The 19,912-nt window shown below is 38.3% G+C and overlaps 2 protein-coding genes across 2 annotated transcripts in view; one reads left to right on the top strand and one right to left on the bottom strand.

Annotated features, from left to right (window-relative positions):
* The window catches only part of LOC126810873 (COP9 signalosome complex subunit 1), a 252,236-nt gene that overhangs the window by 61,295 nt on the left and 171,029 nt on the right, over positions 1 to 19,912 (bottom strand). The gene's annotated exons all lie outside the window — the stretch shown is intronic.
* LOC126810872 (protein singed) overlaps positions 18,355 to 19,912 on the top strand; it is a 36,709-nt gene continuing 35,151 nt past the window's right edge. Inside the window, exon 1 of the mRNA XM_050536195.2 lies at positions 18,355 to 19,323. Within this exon, the coding sequence (XP_050392152.1) occupies positions 18,468 to 19,323 (856 nt within the window). The 5' untranslated portion in view covers positions 18,355 to 18,467. The remainder of the gene's footprint in view (positions 19,324 to 19,912) is intronic.

Below are 19,912 nucleotides of genomic sequence, written 5' to 3'. Positions count from 1 at the left end.
TTATTTTTTTTCCTCTTCATGGGCCATATCTGATTCATGTCTGTTTATATTAATGCAAGGATTATGGGATTTATTGCGGGAAGGGGCGCAAATCTTACCTGACTTGGCCAAAGATTACTGGATAATCAACCACACAAAAAAAACCTCCCGGTTACGCATGGGAGGTGGAACTTTTCGTCAAATATTGACAACGGTCCCCACCCTCCATACCAATCTGTTTTACAGACCTAATGCGACATCCGCCTCCGTACGTTGAAGACCAGGAGGTTCTGGTGATCGAGATTACTAGTTTAATCGTTAAGGTCTAAAAACCTCAATACATGAAAACGACGTGAAACTTTGGCGCGTATTGTGACATCCAATCAAAGCAATCATACGTATATACACAGATATATCACAGAGTAAAAATACTCTGTGGATATATTCATACATCTATTAAGTATTTGGGATTTCCCACTTCTATTTTGGCATTGTTTGTTTAAAACATTAATTCATACAGTCGCCGATGCATATTTTGAGACTGAGTACACTTATTTTGAGACTGACTATTCTATGTTATTACCCCCTTCCCCACATTTACGCCCCTGTAAAGAGCAACTCTGTATTTGGAACTGTATATGATAAGAAGAGATGACTAACGAAACATGATAATGGATGATCATATCATGAAAGTTATATCAGGTTACACATTTGAAATACAATCATGATGTGCTTATTTCAATTACCTTTTACCCGACTCCTTCCTGAACATTTTGTGCATATTTCCGTCGGAAAACTTCCTCATTCCCTCCTCTTGACTATACCTTAATATGTTAATAATTACAAAGCTGTACTTGGCACCATCAAGAATTTATGTTTCAAAATGACACATGACTTTAATGCGATAAAAATGGACAAACCAAATAAGAACAAATATACTTTTCATAAAATGAGCTTTTCCCAGGTATAATGTATTTCAGACCTTTTACTCCCTATAAACTTACCCTGTCTGTCTAAAAGAACAGACACAAATCGGCGATTTTTAGTCGAAAACACGAGGAAACATTTAGAATTTAATCCACTTCCATTTAATAAAATTGAAAAGGTTGATTTGATCTTTGTGTGTATGACATGTGAACTGAGTAGAACCACATTACAATTTTTTTAGTCGAAAGCACTAAGCAACTTCATGAATTTTGAGAAGTATTCATGTGACATGAGAAACCAGGTAGAATCACATTACAAAATAGTATACTATTTTTTGATATGTTGGCCATCCAGGGCAGAGATCTATTCTCGAAGTAAAAAGTTCTCTGTGTGCAGAATACACCCCTCCCCCACCCACATACACCCACACACACCCACACACACCCAGTCACTGATAGACACGCTCCAGTTTTGGCTTACCATATAATATTATATCGACCTCCCTGTTAAAAACCGACAGAAATTCAATGCTCGCCGAGATTTACCAGAGATTTATAAAAAGGAAGAGAGGGAGGCCAAGAGTCATAATTTACAAATATTATATTATATGTTCGTAAACTAATCATTATAATTGGCGATAATACGTCTATTATAATGATTAGTTTACGAACACAATAAAATTATAAATTTATCTGTTAATTATGTTAATTATTTTGTATACATGTACTTTAAACCGTAAAACGTAATATTTACATTAGACCAATGTAGTAAACAATTAGTTTTTTGTTTTTACATAATATAACGTTATCTTGACAGTTCTGACTTCAATCTCGAGTTTTATTGGTTTCACCTGTAACTGTAGGTAATTAATAACATTCCTGTATATAATTAAACATTATCACAAGCAATACATGTGTCAGTATTCTCATTTACAAAGCTTTGTATAACAACAAAAACAGAATTGACATTATTAAAAACTGTTAACAATAATTCTCAGCTAGCGGATTTGGACCGCTAACGTCAGGTATAAGATTAACAGTGTTGAGGGAATACTCTTGGAAACTTACCCAAAATAATTAGTAATTATTCTTTAATAAGTATTGTTAAAGTTTATTGCTCTACCCAATTACTTAATTATGTATAAGATTAGAAAGTAAAAAGATTTCAAGATAAATTGGCAATTTATTTATTGATAGATAATTGCAAACGGCCATAATAATGAAAAAAATATATATAATACATGCAAACGAATTACACGTATTTTTTAAATAAATGAAATTGTGGACGTACGGCGTCAGTCAATATGTGTCTAATCCGTTTAGCAAAGACATGACCATAATCTTGTTAATCTGTTTCCCAGGCTTAATGGATATAGAATGCAAATATTCTAAGCGCTAAAAGGAACGGAAATGGCTAGTACATGCACTGCCACTCCTGCTCTGAATAATATACGGCCTCTTTCATGACATTTTCTCTATGTCTCATAATCTGGTCACAAAGGTTTATAAATAGGAAGAGAGGAAGGACAAGAGTCATAATTTACAAATATAATATGCAAATGAACAAGGTAGTCAAACCTTTAAAATTACACATCTACATGTATTATTTTTGCTAGATAAACAATATTATTTTATTCGTACTCAGGTACAGTTAAATTATAAATACATACATCAATTACAAAAGATATAATACAGTACAATATTATACAATCGCAATATTATAAAGATTATTCAATCAGTACATAGATGGTGAATTATTTCACGTATATGTTCCCGGTTATATCTTTGTTGTTTGATTCTAATAAATATATCATACCTTTCACAGGGGCTGACTTTGACTCCGCAGCCAGGGGGTCAGGGGTTCAATCTCGGTGTTGACCGAGAAATGTTCCCGAGAATTACCAGCGTGGTTTCTCCTTGTTAGTAGTGTAGAACGGAGGATCTGACGAGGAAAAGCATCTAGTCGTTCAGATGGGAGGAAAAACCAAATTGACTACATGTCGTGTGTTCGTCTTCATTAGCCTTTTTGGGGCAAAGATTTAGGACGTTAAACCCCATTCCATTCATTCATTCAAGATATTAACTCTCGGTCAATTATAGGGGAGTCGTGGCTCAATAAGTGAGGGGCTTGGCTCACTGACCATTATCCGTTCAAATGTTTTCCCCCATAGAAAAATGCACATGCCATCTTCATTAGCAAATTGGCGCAGATAATGAAATTGAACCCCGTTTCATTTCATTTCTCTTGTCAATAGTAATGTCATTTGAAGCTATCAATATTCAATGCTTCATGAACTAATTTCCCCCTTTTTTACACGCCCACATTGAAATGTGGTCGTATATTGTCGTTGCCCCCGGTCGTCCGTCCGTCGGTCCGTCGTCCACAATTGCTTTCCGATAATTACTGTCAGAGTTATGGCCCTTGATAACTATGAAAAATCATGTGAACGCTCTAGAGGCTAATGTTAATATTCAATTGACTTTAAATTTATACACAGTGTTTAAGGTCATGAGACGCAGAAACCTTTTGATTTTCTACGATGTCCGATAGTTACTACCAGAGTTATGACTTTTGATCGCTTTGAAAAATCTTGTGGAAAGCTTTAGAGGCTACAGTTAATATCTGATTGAGTTTAAATTTCTACACATTGTTTAAGGTCATGAGACGAAGAAACCTATTGATTTTCAACAATATATCCGATAATTACTGCCTGAGTTATGGCCCTTGATGACTGAAAAATCTTGTGGGCGCTCTAGAGGCTAAAGTTAATATCCAATTATGGTGTTTATGGTGATCAGACGAAGAAGACCCTTGATTTTCAACGATTTCCGATAATTACTGCCAGAGTTATGACCCTTGATCCCTTTGAAAAATCTTGTGGATGCTTTAGAGACCATAGTTATCATCTGGTTGATTTTATATTTATACACCGTGTTTATGCCTATATATATATACTATTCAAAAAAAGTAGGGGATATTTGATTTTGGGGGCATAATACTAAAATATGCAAATGACTACGAAAAAAGTCACTATAGAACCTAACAGAAGAAACATTTCCAGTTACATGTGACGCCCAAACGCACCAATAGCTACCGCATGGAATGCAGGTGATGCTTGGGATCATCATGGGGGTCCAACCCAAGATTTGCACGACTCTGACTTTGAATGTTACAGTCATTGTGGCATTGAATTCCAGGGTGGAAACATCAGTTTAATTGTTTTAGTGACCAGAAAACAAATTTTGATATGCGTCGGCTTACCCAAAATGAAAGGTTACGTGCCCTTGGCATACTACAGATCGGCACAACACAGGCGGTTGTGGCGCGGACGATGAATGTTTCTCAGTCTGTCATAAGCAGGCTATGGTCCAGATACCGTGATACACAATCTGTACAGGACAGACCACGCTCAGGTCGACCAAGGGCGACAACTCAAGCCCAGGATCGATTTATCCGTACCTTGGCCTTGAGAAATCGTGTCATCACAGCAAATCAGATCAGCGCTCGTCTTCAAACAGACACTGGTGTGAGAGTGAGTGGCCAGACGATTCGGAATCGACTGCATAGGGGTCACCTTCGCGCCCGACGTCCTCGCGTGATCCCTTGTTTGAGAGATCATCACATTCAGGCAAGACGTCGTTGGTGTAGGGATCGTCAACACTGGGATAATCGACGCTGGAGCAATGTGATGTTTTCAGATGAGCCAAGGTTCACTGTTGATTTTTTGGACAGACGTAGGAGGGTGTGGCGTCGTCGAAACGAGCGCTTCCAAGACGTTAACGTCATCAGACATGATCGATTTAGGGGTGGTTCTGTTATGGTGTGGGGAGGCATCACTGTTGCTGGAAGAACGGCTTTACATGTTGTTGCAGGGCGTGTTACAGGCCAGTACTACCGGGACAACATCTTGGCAGTCCATGTTGTGCCGTTCGCACGACGTCATGGCCGCCGTTTCATCTTCCAGGATGACAACGCAAGATGTCACAGGGCCAGGATCGTTACAGGTTACCTCCAACAACAGAACATCACCACATTACCTTGGCCAGCACTGAGTCCCGACCTCTCCCCCATCGAGCATGTCTGGGACATGCTTGGACAGAGGTTACGTCAACGTCAACAACGTCCTGCCAATGTCCAAGAACTTGCTGCTGCGTTGCAACAGGAATGGGACAATCTGGACCAAAATGACCTTAGACGTCTCATTAGGAGTATGCCACGTCGGATCAATGCTTGTTTGGCAAACAGAGGAGGATTTACCCGTTACTGACATGGTTGTGATGCTGTGGTAACTTTGCTGTTTGACCCCGGGTATCATTTTACCCTTATAATGGTCAGTCTGTGCCTTACTTAGTCTAACGATCATTTGGAATAAATCGATGAATGTGAACTTCATTTCATTTTGTCATTTGTTTCTTCGTCAGTTTCATTAGGTGACTTAAATAACACTTAAAAATCAAATATCCCCTACTTTTTTTGAATAGTATATATATATATATATATATATATATATATATATATAATCGCTCCGATGGACTTTAGAGTGATACACAGAGTTAAAGGTCCTGAAACGAACAAGTATATTGATTTTCAATGATATTTGATAACTTGAACAGTTAAATCCATGATATTAAATGTGTTGTAGAATAAACGTTAGCATGGGACAAACAAATTCTAATGATTTTCTGATAATTACTTAATGAGTTGTTACTTTTAATCAGATTTTAGTGTATTATAAATGTTTCATTAATGACAAAAGTAAAAATATTTCTGAGACAACTCTTGTTGACAGTCCCGACGATTTAGCTGCTGTGGGCGTATGTTTCGTTGCCTAGCAACCTATCGATGCTATACATGTATTTTCGGTTGATCCTGTTCCTTATCCACCACATTTAACGTATACTTCGCGTATTTGGCTGAGGAGTTTTGAGAAAAAAAAGGTGCCACCCATACGGGAAATCTTGGCGCCTCCACTTTGCCATTGTATATTCCTTTAAGGGGATTGGGATGACACTGTCGCGCTTCGGGCTCTAGCTGGCCATCCACCTCAGACTTGCTCACTCGATCTCTGGTGTGAGCGTATGTGGCTAGGACACTTTACTTAGTTAGTTGTATTTTACGTCCGCTTCCACCGAGGTGATATCGCAGACAATGTGGCTAGGACAGTGGTTCTCAACCGTTTTTTGCCAACGGCACACCTTGGAACACATGGAAAAATAGCGGCACATCTGGCTAAATGTACATGAAAAATATTTGAATTTTGCAAAATAAAAATATGGTAAGTCGGACGGAATACAACCGTCGACAGAAACTACTCAGAGACACATAGAATGGCTCAAACTAAACAAAGAAAAACACAGCTATGAACTTATCAGTAGACACCAGTGAATACTCATTTGGGATCAAATGGGTTTTTTTTACATTTTCTTAGTGTGCCGTTCAAAATTTCTCGGCATATCTCAGGTGTGCCGCGGCACACTGGTTGAGAATCACTGGGCTAGGAGATAGCTGCACCGTCTCAACCTACCGTTTATTTTTTCTTTAGACCTTTAATTGTGAATGTGCATACTGTATATCCACTCTTCACACTTCACACGTTTGTGAATGTGTACTATATTACACTTTTCGCACCTTTGTGAATGTGTACATGTATATCCTGCACTCTTCACACCTTTGTGAATTCATATCCAGTCTGCATATCTTTTTGAATGTGTATATCAACTTTTCACACCTGTGTGAATGTGTATTTACACCTTTTTTTTCACACCTGTGTGAATGTGTATTTACACCTTTTTTTTCGCACCTTTGTGAATGTGTATATCCACTCGCACCTTTGTCAATATGTATATCTGATATGTACACCTTTTCGGATGTGTATATCCACTCTTCAACCATGACCCACAATCTTAAAATATACTGATAATATTACGAGTTTTATATAAAAAAATAATTATAACAAAGAGTACCGATCAGGGCTGTAACTAGCTCAGAGCAACAAGGGGGGGGGGGGGGCGGGAAGTGCTTTAATATTAACGGACAATGTAGATCTATTTTTTTTTTATTGTTGAAAATTTTTTCACAGGGGGGGGCGAAACTTTTTTCAAGGGGGGGGGGGCTTTGGCCCCCTGCGCCCCCCCGCCAAGTACGGGCCTGGTACCGATTCATACCCACTTTTAAAACACATATGTGTATATAGGCCTATACCTATTTACATATTATAATATTTGGTGTGTATCTATCTATACTAATATTTGTGACTGTTGTTTATCTGTCTGTCTGTCTGTTCGGGGTTGGCGGCTACACTAGGCCTGCCCCGAGTCTGAAATTTTGGGTATAGGGGTAGCTCGGACCGGGGAGTAACATAGGCCAGGTGGCGTTAGTCTACCACTTCCGGTTTCGGACATATGACCCCCGAGCGAAGCCGGGTATCCTGCTAGTAAATAATAATAATATATGCACGCCTCTACAGATCGGTATATCTATTTTTCACATCACATTGTGTGTATATATCAATTCGTTACACCTCCGCATGTAACCATATTTAAAGGGCGTATGGCTGTATTTTTTGGAACCTTGAAATAGACAACCAGCGGCTGCCAAGCAGGATACGCCCCGATTTTCGAGAGATGGATAGAGAACAAGCTAAAAAGAAAGTGATTTTTCCTACAATCAAGGGCCATAATTCATGAAGTTACAATTCGATATGCTCAAATATCGACAGGAACCAAGATCTTTGGGTTATAAACATGCATGTCAAGTTTCATCAAAATCGGATTAAAATTGTGACCTCTACAGGGTCCACAGCCTTGATATACCATATTTTTACACCATTCGCGTACTAGCGGCGGCCATTTTGTCCGGCAGTTTTGGTTTGATTTTCAGGAAATTCGAACTCAACCTATATTACGGTGTAACGGTGATATAATCAATCGTTTTTTTTTTAAATCGGATAATAATTGTGACCTCCAGAGGAACCACAAGCTAAAAAGGGCGATTTGTCGTACAATCAGGGGCCATAATTCAGGAAGTTACGATTCGATATGCACAAATATCGAAAGGAACCAGGATCTTTGGGTTATAAACATGCATGTCAAGTTTCATCAAAATCGGATTAAAATTGTGATCTATACAGGGTCCACAACCTTGATATACCATATTTTTTACACTATTCGCGTACAAGCGGCGGCCATTTCGTCCGACAGATTTGGTCTGATTTTCACGAAATTCGAACTCAACCTTCATTACGGTGTTTTACGGTGATATAATCAAACGGTTTTTTTTAAATCGGATAATAATTGTGACCTCCAGAGGAACCACAGGCTAAAAAAAGGTCGGTTTTTCGTATAATCAGGGACCATAATTCAGGAAGTTACGATCCGATATGCGACAATATCGAAAGGAACCAAGTTCCTTAGGTTATAAACATGCATTTCAAGTTTCATCAAAATCGAATTAAAATTGTGACCTATACAGGGTCTGCAACCTTGATATACCATATTTTTACACTATTCGCGTACAAGCGGCGGCCATTTTGTCCGGCAATTTTGGTCCGATTTTCACGAAATTCGAACTCAACCTTCCTTACGGTGTAATGGTGATATAATAAAACGTTGTTTTTTTTTTAAATCGGATAATATTGTGACCTCCAGGGGGACTACAAGCTTAACCAGCGGCTGCCAGGCAGGATACGCCCACATTTTCGAGAGATGGATAGAGAAAAAGCTAACAAGAAAGTGATTTTTCCTACTATCAAGGGCCATAATTCAGGAAATTACAATTGTTTTAAACTTACATTTCAAGTTTCAACAAATTCGGATAAAAATTGTGATCTCTATAGGGTCCACAACCTTGATATACCATAAAAACGCGATTTTTCGTACAATCAGGGGCCATAATTCAGGAAGTTACGGTACGATATGCGCGAATATCGAAAGGAACCGAGATCTTTGGGTTATAAACTTACATTTCAAGTTTCAACAAAATCGGATAAAAATTGTGACCTCTATAGGGTCCACAACCTTGATATACCATATTCTTACGCTATTTGAGAACGAACGGCGGCCATTTTGTCTTTCAATTTTGGACCGATTTTAACGAAATTCGAACTCAGTCGTCCTTAGGGTGTAACGGTGATATAATAAAACGGGTTTTTAAATAGGGTCCACAAGCTAAAAACGCGATTTTCGTACAATTAGGGGCCATAATTCAGGAAGTTATGGTCCGATATGCGCGAATATCGAAAGGAACCGAGATCTTTGGGTTATAAACTTACATTTCAAGTTTCAACAAAATTGGATAAAAATTGTGACCTCTATAGGGTCCACAAGCTAAAAACGTGATTTTTCGTACAAACAGGGGCCATAATCCATGAAGTTTCGATCCGATACATGCCAATATAGAAAGCAGCCGAGATCCTTTGAAGATAAACCTATATTTCAAGTTTCGTCAAAATCGGATAAGAATTGTGACCTCTAGAGTGTTTACAAACAAATTGTGGACGGACGGATGGACGTCCGGACGGACAGGGGCGACGGCATAATACGTCCCCATGAAAATGTGGGCGTATAAAAAGGCGATTTTTCGGACAATCAGGGGCCATAATTCATGAAGTTACGTTCCGACGGGCGCAAATATCGAAAGAAACCAAGATCTTTGGGTTATAAACATGCATGTCAAGTTTCATCAAAATCGGTTCAAAATTGTGACCTCTATAGGGTCCACAAGCTGAAAACGTGATTTTTCGTACAACCAGGGGCCATAATCCATGAAGTGTCGATCCTATACATGCCAATATCGTAAGCAGATCTTTTGGGGATAAACCTATATTTCAAGTTCCGTCAAAATCGGATAAGAATTGTGACCTGTAGAGAGTCCACAAACAGACATACGGACGGACAGGGGCGACGACAATATACGTCCACATGAAAATGTGGGCGTATAAAAATGGTTACATATTTTAATATAAATTTAATATAAATGTATATAAAGTGATTTATATTCAATTTTTGACAAAAATATTGTCATTTCTAAGCAATTATGTTTGGTGAAATACGTGAACAATTCAAATTGAACGGCAGTAATTTACGCCTGCTTAGTGCATTCTACACGTTTTATAAATTATTATTTTGTCGTTTGCGAATCAGCCTTTACTAATTAGTTCCACATTGTGTTGTAGGACATGTTTTTATTTGTTAATTACAAAATGGCACTCGTTTACTGATTATAAAATTTTAATTGTGTCTTAAATATTGGATATTATGATCCTATAGTAGTTTCACAGCAAGATAACGACATCAGTATTGATTGAAATTGATCAATAATGAATTCTAAGTCATGCTTTTAATTTCAAATAGTATGGAAAATATTGAGTTAAAGACTTAGCTCCTTTAACAATCTGATTAAAATACAGATCTATATTTCGTTTCGTTTTTTTATACTTTCGATGGCCTACACTACATGAATATCTGACAAGTTATAGCGATAGGTCACGTCAGGGGTCAAAAGACCGACTTATGACCCTATGACGTCAGACATTTGATTTACCAATCAGCATTAATGTTACTAGTGGATTACCCACAGTTCTGTGAAAAACACGCCTAAAGCTCGTCGTAACAGACCGTTTCATTGGCTTATCCCGGACACCATTCAGAACACGAGTTAAATAACAACTCTTCTAGATCCAAGTGTAGTAAAGACAAGTAAAACGAAATTTTGAACAATAAAAACGAAACGAAATAGGATCTGTGTTTTAACCAGATTGATCCTTTAACAAAATATCCAAATGTTTTTAACAACATTTGACGTATATATTCATGAATGTGTATTTTAATTATCTACGGTGGCTAAATGCGTAAGACGATGACTCGCTAGCCTGGAGGTCGGATTTTCGATCCCTGCATTGGCCGAGAAAGTTCCTCCAGATTTTCCGGCATGGTTCCCCCTTGTCATTGATGCAGGACGGAGGGCCTGAGAAAGACAGCTGTCTAGTCGTTCGGATAGGACAAAAAAACGAGGTCCCGTGTACACATTGGCATGCACGTAAAAGATCCCTTGACAGTTGGAATTCGATATAAGAGTAGGCCGTAGTGTCGCTGTCCTGGGACAATTTCCGCCATGGCACACTGTATGGCGTATACCCACCTTCCTTCATTAGCCCATTTCGGAGCAGAACAGTAGGTTGTTAAACGCCATTTCATTCATTCATACATTTAATTCTCCACACACGAAGGGGTGTGTTTTATTTTCAACATCATTATTCGTGTATAGTTATTATATATTTAGTAGCTTGTCTATATATAATCCTTATAAGACATATAGAAGTAGATTTCACAAATTAAAAACACTTATATTATGGATATTCTACTTCTGAATTTATTAACACGCTACATTTCGATACACATACAGATACATGTCTATATACTCTTTGAATTCGAAAAACAATATTCCAAGGATCTACACGGAATTTCCTAATGTTGGCATAGATGTGAAATGGGACTTAAATAACGTTAAATATGAGAAAACATTCACACATTAGTTTCCTATTCAAGTTTTACTACCGTTACACAAGTGTTCTATGCTCATGTCTTTTCCTGTGTTATTTACCATGCCTTTGAAGTAAGTCATGTATGGCAATGTCATAATTATATGAATAATATGATTAGGACGATGCCGGGAAATACTTGACATTTGCAAATGAAAGGCATAATAAAATATCTATACCACATCTAAAAGTAGGCACTGTACGTTTTTGATACTATATAGAAAGCTATTTCGCCAAGTGAAACTCAGGCTACCCAGAGCCTCAGTCTGTGGGTGGGTGAGTGGGGTTCTCGGGTGAGTGAGTGACCAACAATGGTGAGGGTTAGGGTTACGCTGCAGTATTTGGAAGTTCACTAGCCCGAGTGGTCACTGGACCGTTGAAAAAGACGGAAATGGGGTGAGCTTGCAGGGCCCCGACTAATCGTATAACCGGATTAGATTTACTGATAACACTGTTCTGATTCTTTAATATATTTAATTTTAGTTGCTATACACCATTGGTTACATGTTTATATTGGTTTGAAATACAATACAACATATACTAACAAACTGACACATATATCTGACTTCCGATAGAATTGGCACTATCATTGAATATTGCACATATTCACTACACTAAAATCCAGCTGCACTGTAAGCGACTGTTGACTTCCATTAAGTATTATTAAAATGTTAACTAAATTAAAGTTCGGTAAACAGTTAACAGAACAGTCTTAAACTACTGATATATTTCGTTTCACATTTGTTCATGTTATTTTGAGTGAACAGCTGTCTTTGGGTGTCCTTGCTTTAAATCTCAACCTGTACATTTATCATTAAGTCTACCAAAGACATTAATCCTCAGGCAAAACGTCAAAATATTACATAATGTCGTACAACAAATGACCATGATATTGACAGAGAATGGAGTACATACCAGTAAATGTATTCGATAAGTTATGTAAAGATTCATCATCCCATGTCAAAAAGTATTGACAAGGGTTTACAAATAAATCTATTAACGCACGCCAGGTCTGTAGCCGTCACATTAAAACGAGTATGGAGTTTCTACGGTTCAGTGAAAAATAAATGCCCCCACTACCTCACCCTCGCCCAGGGGCACCGGATCGCCCAAGGATCAAGGAGGCATGGTGGTGGTGGGGAAAGAGAATTTTGTTCTCTCACGCCGGCTATCTCCCACAAGAAAAAAAAATTAAAATGCCTGTGCAGAAACGATGAAATCTGACTTACGTCTTCTGGCCCAGTTTTCGATTGAACCCAGTCGGATTACAATGCAACTCAGAATACTAGATGCAAGAACCGACCTAGTGCATATTGGCGGATGCTGAACAAAATCTCAACCCCGAAGGCTCATAAAGATTATTATATTGCTGAAATACATTTTAACGAAACAGCCGGAAAATAAGAGAATTGACTCATGTTCTTTGTCCCTGCGCTCGAGCTGACAAAAGCATAACAGACATCCCAAACCATAGAGAAACACATAGCGGTGTGTGTGTGTGTGTGTGTGTGGGGGGGGGGGGGGGTTGTACACATCACATGTTATATTCTATTAAGACTTTTATTTGTCATATAGTACACCACTAATAAAGAAATGCGAAATTTCCCCTTGATTTGTATCAAGTAATTAAACAATAGAGATCTAGTCATGTAACGTCCTTTACTTTACGAATAAACTTTTTGTATAGTCGAATGCTTAACCTACTATATGGCTGCCCCATGTTTCTTTCAATGAATAATTCGCGGTAAAGAACTGCAACACCAGGTATAAAAATAATGACGTATTTAATTCTGTTACCGTTCTTCGTGATTAGCACATGATTTTCCAATTGTTTTCTGTGACCATGGATCAGGTTTAGTTGGAATTGCTTCCCTTTATTTAGAAAACGTAAGGGGCTCAGCTTACTGAGTTGCCATTGTCATCGCGCTCGTAAAATAATCTTTTTAAAATAACCTGTAGGGCCTAATTGATTCGACACAGTGCTAATTATGCCATAACTATTATAGTTACCCATTTCCCGGTTTCAAACACAAAAACCACGAATTAAAGTTTCATTATAACGAATCAAGGGTGATTCATGTCATAGATATTTTATTGTTCACGCTCAGCATGGTGCTGTATGATTACATCACAAGATAATTGGTTATATCTGGTGTCACAAAGAGAAATAGATCCTGGGATATGTATACGTTTAAATCATTTATTCTGATAAACAAGGGTTCCCTCAGTGGCGTAAGCTTATATTTATGAAAATATAAATGTCGAAATCTGGACATTTGCATCATGTGCAATTATCTTGGAAACGTTAACGCAACGGGCGCTTATATTTCGTAGTGCTGTGTACTTTAAGCCATTAAATTTCTTTTGAAAAAAACAAAAACAACAAAAGTGTATGGTTATTCTTTGTAGTATAACTTTGTAGTAAGACTCTGGTTCATTATCCAGGGGGGTCCCAGCCAAGTTCCAGGTTTGCTGTTGGCTTAGAAACTTCCTTGGAACTTTCGAATCCTGCAATGTCTAGTCGTTCGTGTTGGACGTAAAAGAACCGTTAGGAATTCGACGAAGAACATGCGAAAAAGCCCGTTGTTCAGGCCAATTTTCTTCATAACATACTGCATGGCAAGTGCCCGTCTTCATAAATACCATGGCCCATAGGTGCAGAAAGGTAGGACGTTAAACCCATTTCATTTATACCTCTCTGAGAAATGAAATGACTATCAGTACAACCAACACCCATTGTTCTGGACTGGCTGCATTAGCAGTACTGCAATAAGTTTAAGATTAGCAGTACTGCAATAAGTTTAAGCATGACGAATTAAAGCTACTATAGGTTATTGCATATTTTAAGAGGGGGACAAGTTGACAAAATAAACCTGTCAATCGTCACCATCATTTTGTCAACTTATCTTCTTTGACTTATTCACAACCAGACATAATACAATTATTTTGACTTGCCGTGACTTAACACCTCGGAAGTTAATCAGTGTGCATAAGCAAGCATTCTTCGGTTAAGTATGGAAGCTTAATGCGGCCTTGTCATAATCTTGAGAACATGAAATTATTTTACCTGGACTTCTTACCTTTGAATATCCTCGCTCCCTCCTCCCTCGACTTCTCGTCAAGGAAGCTGAATTGGTATGCATGTTCACTGATTACCACCAACAGCACAATTTACCCTAACCCACACAAATCTACCCAAATCCACAGTAATCTACTAAAATTCCAACTCAAATCACATTGATTATCATCATGTCATTAGTTTGAACGTTCCTGGTGACAATATGTCATTTTTTTCATTGGAAAATATAGTTTTTGTAGACCAAAAACAAACTTTTTGGGGACAGACCACAGATATTTAAACTACGGCATAGTTTGTCAAACAAGCTACTTTTCTGCACCAATGAAGACAGGTGTACGCTATGCAGGGTGCTATCAGGGACATTTTGCCCAGATAGCAACGTTACAGCTTACTCTTATTAAAAATTCCAACTGTCAAATGCTTCATTACGGGACATACGGGACATCAGTTCCGTACCATCCGAAAGACTAGATGCTGTTCCTTTACATCCACCACCCCCCCACTCCCTGCACCAATGACTAGGCGAAACCACACTGGAAAATCCTAATGTAATTTCTCAGCCAGGAGTTACATTTTAAGTTTTTCAAAAGCTGTCTGAAGGCAATTTGCTATGAGATGAAATGACATTAAATAAAATGGGGTTTAATGTCCTACTGTTCTACTCCTACTGGGCTAATGAAGATGGGTTGCTATAAGACGCTATATTGAAGAATGTTAAAGATAACACCAGAAAGTGAAATTTAAATGAATTTTCTGAAAAACTAGGATTTTTATACGGCAAAATATCAGTCCGATAATTACTGCCAGAGTTATGGCCCTTGATCACTTTGAAGATTCTGGTAAATGCTTTAGGGACTCATTGACTTTAAATTTATACACAGTGTTTCAAGTCACAAGAGGAAGAAGCCTGTTGATTTTCAACGATTCCCGATAATTACTGCTAGAGTTACAGCCCTTCATCACTTTGATATTCCTTGTAGACGCTTTTGAGTACAAAGTTATCATCCGTTTGACTTTGACATTTATACATAGTTTAATAAAGCATGAGACGTATAAGCCTATTGATTTCCGATAATTACTTTAAGAGTTATGGTCCTTGATCTTTTTGAAAATGCTTATGGGTCCTGTAGAGACCACAGGTATCACCCGAATGACTTGGAATTTGTACACTTGTGTCTTGAGAGGGAGGGGCCTATTGCTTTTCAACAATTGCCAGGGTTATTGCCCTTGATCACATTGAAAATTGTATGGTGACCATAGAGACAAAAGTTATCACCCGATTGACTGTAAATTTATACACTTTGTTTAAGGTCTTGAGACAAAAAATCCTGTTGATTTTCAACAATTACTTGAACAGGTAAATTCTAATGATTTCTTAATCAATTTTTAATGTTTTAGTAGGTGCATGTTTTGTTGCCTGGCAACCTATCTTTTTTTAAAAAAAAGTTTATACAGATAGGGTTCTGTTGTAGTTCAAAACGATGGATTAAAAACAGCAATTATTTAGCATTGCTTTTGCTTGCCACACCTGAAAATGACACAAGATAGGATTAAAAAGATTTTTTGTTTGCATTGGTTCAATATGCAGTTACCAACGCATATCATACTTCTTTTACCAGCGGCTGCCAAGCAGGATACGCCCACATTTTGCAAGAGATAAATATAGAACAAGCTAAACAAAAAGCGATTTTTCGTACAATCAAGGGCCATAATTCAGGAAGTTACGATCCTATATGCGCAAATATCAAAAGGAACCAAGAAGTTTGGGTTATAAACATGCATTTCAAGTTTCATCAAAATCAGATGAAAATTGTGACCTCTAGAGTGTCCACAAGCTAAAAACATGATTTTCAGGGGCCATAATGCCAATATTGAAAGGAACCGAGACCTTTGGGTGATAGTACTATATTTTAAGTTACGTCAAAATGGAATGAATATTGTGATCTGTAGGGTGTCCACATACAAATTGTGGACAGACAGGGGTGACGACAATATACGTCCACATGAAAATGTGAGCGTATAAAAATTAGGGAATCTATGTTTCAGAAGAGAGTCATTTTTATATGTATTCTGATGTCTGCTTTTAATATATTTAACATAATTTAGAATACTCTATGCTAGCTTTGTTATAATAAAAAATATTTAAAATTTAAATTCCTTTTTCTTCGGATGATCCAGATTTTTCTAAAAATCGCTTAATGCTGTGCTTTTAGTCTTCTTATGTGCATAACAATATGATGCTACAAGGGCAATTTTATTTTACAGAATACACTAAGCTTTTTTTTGGTCACACCCCAATTACAAACCTCCCTGACTTTTACCAAAAACTAGGAGTCACAGTAGCGCTGGTTCACTAACTAGAAGGTCTCCGTCCCGCATGGCTTCACCGGATCCAGTGTACATTGATGTGCATGTAATGGAACCCTTGTCAGTTTGAATTTCAAATAAGAGTAGGCCGTGGCGCTGCTGTCTGGACAAAATTGTCCTCAGGACACTGCATTGGTGCAGAAAAGTAGCTTGCTTGATAAACTACAGTAAACCTCGCATAAATCGGTTTCGTATAAGTTGGATCATCGCTCAACTTGGATAAAATTGTTTGGACCCTTTCATACTGCTTGGTTTTCTTATTAAATTTCTGTGCGTAAGTCGGATTTCCTAAATCGGATCTTTGCTCAACTCGGATCAAAATGTTCGTTCCATTTGATCTAATTCCGGCTTTTTTTCAAAGGCGAGCAGTCAAGAGCGAGAAGTAAAATAATTTTGTATTCTCGGGGCAAGAAACTCACATTCTCGCCCTGTCCCTCACGTTCTTGCACTCTCACTTCCTATGAAATAGCTGCGATAAGCTTCCATAATTAACCGAAGAATACTTGCTCATGTGCACTGATTATCTTCTAAGGCGATAAGTTGCGAAAACATGTCGAGAAAAACTGCTTTTCTTTGCCTTGTTCTGCCGCGACTTGTCCGGTTGTGAAAGCGACAAGTTAGCGGTACAACAAGTTGTGAAACACTGCTTTTTCTCGACTTGTCGCGTTATGAAGACGACAAAACGAAGGCGATGACTGTCAGGTAATTTTCTCGCGTTGTGAAATCCACAAAAGCGGGAATATAGAATTGCCACTAACAGTCGCCATACCATGCATAAAGAATCAAAATTTATTGGGATTCACAGTGGCTAAGTGGGTAAGACCTCGCTAGCCTGGAGGTCGGGTGCTCGCCGCATTGGCCGAGATAGTTCATCCAGAGTTTCCGGCATGGTTCCCCCTTGTCAGTGATGCTGGAAGGAGGGCCTGACAAGGACAGCTGTCTAGTCGTTCGGATGGGACGAAAAACCAAGGTCCCACATTGCCATGCACGTAATAGATCCCTTGACAGTTGGAATTCGATGTAAGAGTAGGCCGTAGTGCCACTGTCCGGGCAAAATTTCCCTCATAGCACACTGTAGGCCTATGCCCGTCTTCATTAGCCCAGTTCGGAGCAGAACAGTAGGACGTTAAAAAACCATTTCATTTTAAAATTTACTATTCTTTAGCTCTAACCCTGCTGGCTGATGACGCATTTCCAATCAAGTGTTAAAATATTCTTTGTTACCGAGAATGGCATCATCATTAGATTTTTAACAGCTTTTAAAATGATATAGGCTACTAAAGATGGGAGTCTAACCCCTATCGCAAAATTTTTTAACTGACATCTTTCCAGCGACTTGATATTTCTTAATGTAGTTCTAAGAAATTGTTACTGAGATCAGTTCACAAGGACTGGGAGTGGGTCGTTTAGCCAATCAAAAAGCATCATACACTCTGTAACAGCATCGAGGCTACAACGCGTGTGATAGACTTCACTTTATGTGTAGTGAATAAAGGCAGACGACACTCAACTCAGCAGCAGTAGTATCTAACGTTCACCGGTTTAAATTTGTGAAGAACAATCGGAAAATAATTTAAAATGTCTGCAGTAAATGGGATAAATGGACATAAATATGGTGGCGTACATTTTCACCAGTGGAAAGTAGGATTGCTAAACGCGTCTCAGAAATATTTAACAGCCGAAACATTTGGATTTAAAGTCAACGCGTCTGGCACTGCTTTGAAAAAGAAGCAGACATGGACCCTAGAGCAGGACCTTACGGAGGAGGTAGTATACATAAAGAGTCATTTAAATCGATATATGGCTGCAGATAAATATGGAACAGTTACATGTGAAGCTGAAGAAAAAGACGAAGACCCATCACAAAAATTTGCCGTCGAATATGCCAAGGATGGCAGTGGGCGCTGGGCTATCCGAAACGTTGTTCACGGTAATTACTTAACCGGGAACGACGACAATGTCAAATGTTTTTCCAAGAGTGTCACAGACGGGGAATTATGGTTCGGCCAACTTTCTATCCACCCACAAGTTAATTTATATAATGTCAACCGCAAGAGGTACGCCCGTCTTTGCGACGATGAATTACAAGTCACGGCTGTTATTCCATGGGGCCAAGAATCTCTAATCATCTTGCATTTCGAAGACGGAAAGTATGCTCTTAAGACAAGCGATGATCGATTCCTTCATCGAGAAGGTCACTTGGTCAATGCGTTGGAAGAAGATGCAAAATTTTCCCTAGAAATTAGATCCGGGGCTAACAGTGGATTAGCTTTTCGTGACAATGCCGGTACCTATCTGACCGCAGTTGGAGCTACAGCCACAATGAAGGGTCGCAATAAAACTGTCGGAAAAGATGAATTATTTACATTAGAGGACACGAAGCCCCAGGTTGTCTTAACAGCATACAATGGAAAGAAAGTATCGATCAAACAAGGTAAATGAACTGTTTTCATCCTGATTAATTATTAGTTGTCAAAACATGCGGTCGAGTTTAATGTTGATTTGTCTACTTTCAATTGCAGCAGTCAAGCAGACGACTCTTTATTGGTAATAATGACAATGTTTACATTCAGTCTTTCATCATTATTTACTATGATAGTCTACGCACTTTGTTTCCCCCCGCAATCTATTTGTTTAAATGTTGACTATGTATATTCACATTTATTAATACAAATGTCGTCGATTTTTCCCTAGCCTAGGGTCAGATCGAGACCAACTACATGCCACATTTAAAGCTTCATTTCAACATCAGTTAAAATAACAGTGTTAACGGGTTCAAACAATCGCTTTTATTTCCATGGTGTTTTAACATTGGTGGACAGCTTACCACATTAAATAGCAAAATACTGGAAAAGAAAGCAAGTAAACATGAAGCGATTACAGAGTAGGGAATCATTGTTGGTATATTCGATTTTTTGTCGTCATGACGGAAGCGTACCCTATCATTGTGAGAGAGCGTGTCTCCGACATCTGTTGCTCCTATGAAAAGGTCTTTTTTATAGAATACTCCTATTCAACTGAAT

Source organism: Patella vulgata, chromosome 2, assembly GCF_932274485.2.
Source record: "Patella vulgata chromosome 2, xgPatVulg1.2, whole genome shotgun sequence".
Lineage (NCBI taxonomy): Eukaryota > Metazoa > Mollusca > Gastropoda > Patellidae > Patella > Patella vulgata.
Note: the sequence above shows the minus strand (reverse complement) of the source record. Positions and strands in the feature narration are given on the sequence as shown.